The following is a 4,225-nucleotide window of genomic DNA, read 5'->3' as shown; positions in this document are numbered from 1 at the left end:
AAAATTTTGCTTAAAAAGTTATGCGAATATTTGCAGATTTATATTTTCATGCACGGTGTGCATGAAAACTCGGGCTACGTTCGACGGATTGACTTGAAATTTTGCATGCGAGTTCCTAATAAGATTTTGCATTTGCTAACAAAGCCTTTTTAAAATCAGATTCCCCGATATTTTATTATAAATAAAAAAAGATAGATTTTTTTCTTAAAAAAATGAAACTTTTTTTCAACACGCCACTATTTTCTTATTTTTTAAAATTTTGGAAAAAACGCTTGGATAGCAAATAGTTATTAATGTTTAATAAAAAAAAAACTTGTATTTTTGATTTTGGATATGATAAACGAACGTTTTTATGCACACCGTGCAGCCATCTAAAATTTGGAGGAGCTCTACAAATATTCCCACAACTTCAAAAAAAAAAATTATTTTTAAGCTGAAAGTTTTTATTTAAGTAGTTAATAATATTGTAATAATATTGTAAAAAATTAAAAATTTTTAGTCGCACTGCAAAAAAATCTAGAAAATACACTCATTTTTCGAGGTTTCAAAGGGGATATGTCCCCTTAAGATTGCGTAAAGAAATTTTAATTCTCTCTTTACTTCTCGAATACAAACCTTACAGTTTGCCAAAAGTGAGATGGGAGTCCGGGACGAGATACGCATCGCGGAGTAGTGTCGGCGACAGTGCTACGTACACATAGTTAATATAGGATCTATTCACGGTACCACGGGATTCTCCCAGCCGACGGATCCTCGATGGACAATTCAAGGGCTTCCGGACGAGCGACGCCCTGCCGGGAGAGATATACAAGTTGGGGGCCGAATCCGGAACGCCAAACAAGCAAGCACGCCGCGAGAAAATATGCGAATCTTCCGCAACGCAAGAACTTCAGAAGGCATGTCGCATTGACCGACGGCGCTGACGCGGGAAAAAGTTAAAGGAAAGAACTCGGTGAATGTGCCGCTTGAAGATATTCTTCGGAGAGAATTTTTCAAATGTCCGCGAATTTGAGAGAATTTTTCCGGTTGCCGGTCAAGATCTCGCGAGAATTTCCTTTGTATCCGTACGACGGGCGTGTGCTCTCTTCCGGATTGCGGAGAAAACACCTGACCGTTTCACTGGCTGGATGTTTCACCAACGAAGATTGGCACCGTCAAACTCCCGCGATCGGAGAAGATTGACGTATGCCTTAACCGCGGGATTAATGTCGCAACAACGCCCGATCGTGCTCTTATATGGCAACTCAATTAAACGTGAGTGACGTTAAATTACAAAATCAAAAAAAAGGGAAAAAGCGATTTTAGTTAATTGACATGTACTTGAGAATACTTGTCAGCGTCCAGATTAGGCCCTAAATAAACTGGAAATTCCCAAAAAGCGCCCGGCACTTAAAGGCGTATTGGGAATACGCCGCATTCATCGAAAAATAGCGCATGCTGGGAATAATTAATTAGCTCCGACTATCCGTATTTAGCGTATTCTCTCCTTTTCTCTGTCTATCTCTCATCATGATTCCTAATACGTCGCACTCGGTATTTCCGTCTATTTGACGCATGGTAGATTCGTTTGATATCGTTTGCAGTGTTCCAATGAAGGCCTCGTCCCCGATCATGCCGATTGGCGGATCGCAGTGCGTCTTTCTTTTTCTTTTATGTTTTTCGCCAGGATCACCGAGTCACATAGTTTATCGCGATTTGTAACAGATCATCCTGTGTTTTCGTGATACTCAGGACTGTCGAGTTGTTTCGTATTAGCAAATCGATTTGTCCGCCTGACAACTGGCCTCCGGCCTGGCGAGAAAGAGCTTGCCACTTGCACAGGCACACAGCTGATAGATGGTAGTCTCCCTCTGGCTCTGATGAGGTGATGATGATCTACCGGAGTGCTGTTGCTGCTGCTGTTGTTGCTGTTCTCTGGACGAATGTCCTTGCACTGGCATCGCTGTCTTCAGACCCTTCATATAGACGGACTTGGCGTCGAGTCGGATGGCTCCGTGGCCGCTATGCAGCTTCAAATCTGTCAGGCAGGACGCCGAGATCTCGCTAGCCCAGGACTCGATCGCAATTCGTTCAGGAGCACTGATCTTTAATGATCTCGTCGCTGATTCGAGCCTGCAACATAGCAAGCAAGTATTGTTTCGTGAATACTGATGAAAAAGTATTTATGAGGAAATTAAATCATAATTTTTTCTATAATTTTTCCGATATATATATAAGTGATATTTATTGCTGCATTTTAATCATATATTTGATTGAACATAATTACAATTCTTGATTTATTAAAATCAAACAATTTAAATAATTTACAAAATGTATAAAATGGAAAAAATAATAATAATAAATATTCATTTTCTGCGAGGAGTTAGAGAAACTAACAATGCCAATTGGTTTATGCGTCGTATTATCTCTCAAAACGCGATCGCGACAAATATTAGAACATACTAAACGTGATTTTCTATAAATAATTAGCAATTATTAGAGTGCGCAATTAATTATTGCGACTATTTGTTAAAGCAGATATTTTTAAAGCAATTTATTTATTTAGGTAGTAGGAATAAAACCAAATAGGAATGAAACTAATAGGGAATGGGGATTATAAATTGTTATTTTATTGCGATATTTAGATACGATTATAATTATTATAATTATTTTTTAATGCTTAAATCTTCGAATATATCTTGTATCGCATTATAAATTTTTCGATGATTTAAACATAATTTGCTTGGCGGTTTTAGGTCAAAAGCGTAGAATAATATACCAATAGCGCGTTCCAAATTAAATAATTCAAATATTGAAAAGAAATAATAATCGATCGTTTATTAATATTTAATACATGTATTTTATGTAACGTATACATTCAAAATGTATTGCGCAAAATGTAAAATTTTAGTTATACATTTTCAGATGGATTATCGCATTTCTTTTTCAATTTTTCATTAATTTAACTTTATTAATCGCGTTGATTGTAATTCGTCCGTCATTTTAAAATTAAAAATGTATAGTGATGCATAAATCGTCGAACTAAATGATACAAATTAGAAAAAATTATGTATTAATCTATTTTATAATGTGTTAAATATTTTTTAATGGCAACAAAATAATTGTTACTCGATTTTCACATACATAGTGCGTTCTTGTTTTATTTTATTCTATTTATTATCTTTTCTGTTATTTTATATTTTAGAAAGGAGGCGGTATAACTTAAATCGGACGAGATAAATTTATGAAAAAATTAATTAACATTTCTAATAATAAGAATTTTTTAGAAAATAAAAGATTATGGTCAGAACTATAGGAAAACTAAAACTGTCATAGAATAGATTCAACCATCGAAAATCGACTAGCGTTTCATTTAAATATGTTAAAAACGTGGTAGTATATTTCTAACCGAGTAAGATATTTTCGATTTTCTCGATTAGTCTCAAGTAGAAATCAATATATGATATAGGATTATAAATTATTATTGCATTAATGATAATTATTAGTGACAATTGATTCTTTAATGACGCTTATATGTGTGTGTGTGTGTATTTATTATATTAATATATATTATATACATTTGAATATATTAATTGAATATATTAATATATATTAAATATATTTAAATTTTGATTTAAATGCAATTTGTACCTTATTTGTGAATTAAGAACGCGTAGTAATATATAAATCATCAAATTGAGTGATTAAAATAAGAAGAAGTTTCATATTAATCTATTTTATAATGTCTTAAATATTTCGTGGGGTGGCAATAAAATATTACACGTGTTACATATGTTTAGCGCTTTTGTATTGAGGTGCGTACCACGTATTGTTTACATTCCACGCAGTGGCCTTGACATTCGCGCGGCGAGCCTTGAATGGGAGGGCATACGCGAAACACTCGCATTACCCTTCGCGACGCGACCGTGAGAAGTACTAGAAGGCGACAGACGTTATCATCTCTATCTAGTAAAATGTACAATTTTTGAAACAATTATGAATTGCTGATATCATTCGTTCATCGTTATTGAAAGGCCGAACAAAAAGACCGAAAGAACACATTCTGTATGCTATTTTGCTATTTTGTATAAACATATATAATGCATATAAAATATTTTTATTTTGAAGATTTATGAGATTTATAAGATATATAAAATATTTAAAAAATATTTAACGCAAACGTTAAAATATTTATATTATTTATTTATTTACCAAATATGTTGCAAATTTGTAATTATTTAAATAT

General features: G+C 33.7%; 2 protein-coding genes across 2 annotated transcripts in view; both read right to left on the bottom strand.

Moving 5' to 3' along the window:
* LOC115246218 (zeta-sarcoglycan-like) overlaps positions 1 to 1,613 on the bottom strand; it is a 4,436-nt gene extending 2,823 nt beyond the window's left edge. Inside the window, exon 1 of the mRNA XM_029824906.1 lies at positions 1,531 to 1,613. Within this exon, the coding sequence (XP_029680766.1) occupies positions 1,531 to 1,613 (83 nt within the window). The remainder of the gene's footprint in view (positions 1 to 1,530) is intronic.
* Positions 15 to 4,225, bottom strand: part of LOC115246225 (zeta-sarcoglycan-like) — a 23,381-nt gene continuing 19,170 nt past the window's right edge. Inside the window, exon 4 of the mRNA XM_029824922.1 lies at positions 15 to 2,112. Within this exon, the coding sequence (XP_029680782.1) occupies positions 1,752 to 2,112 (361 nt within the window). The 3' untranslated portion in view covers positions 15 to 1,751. The remainder of the gene's footprint in view (positions 2,113 to 4,225) is intronic.

This window comes from Formica exsecta, unplaced genomic scaffold, assembly GCF_003651465.1.
Source record: "Formica exsecta isolate Colony F162 unplaced genomic scaffold, ASM365146v1 scaffold1414, whole genome shotgun sequence".
Classification (NCBI taxonomy): domain Eukaryota; kingdom Metazoa; phylum Arthropoda; class Insecta; order Hymenoptera; family Formicidae; genus Formica; species Formica exsecta.
This window is presented reverse-complemented; position numbering and strand designations above follow the sequence as displayed.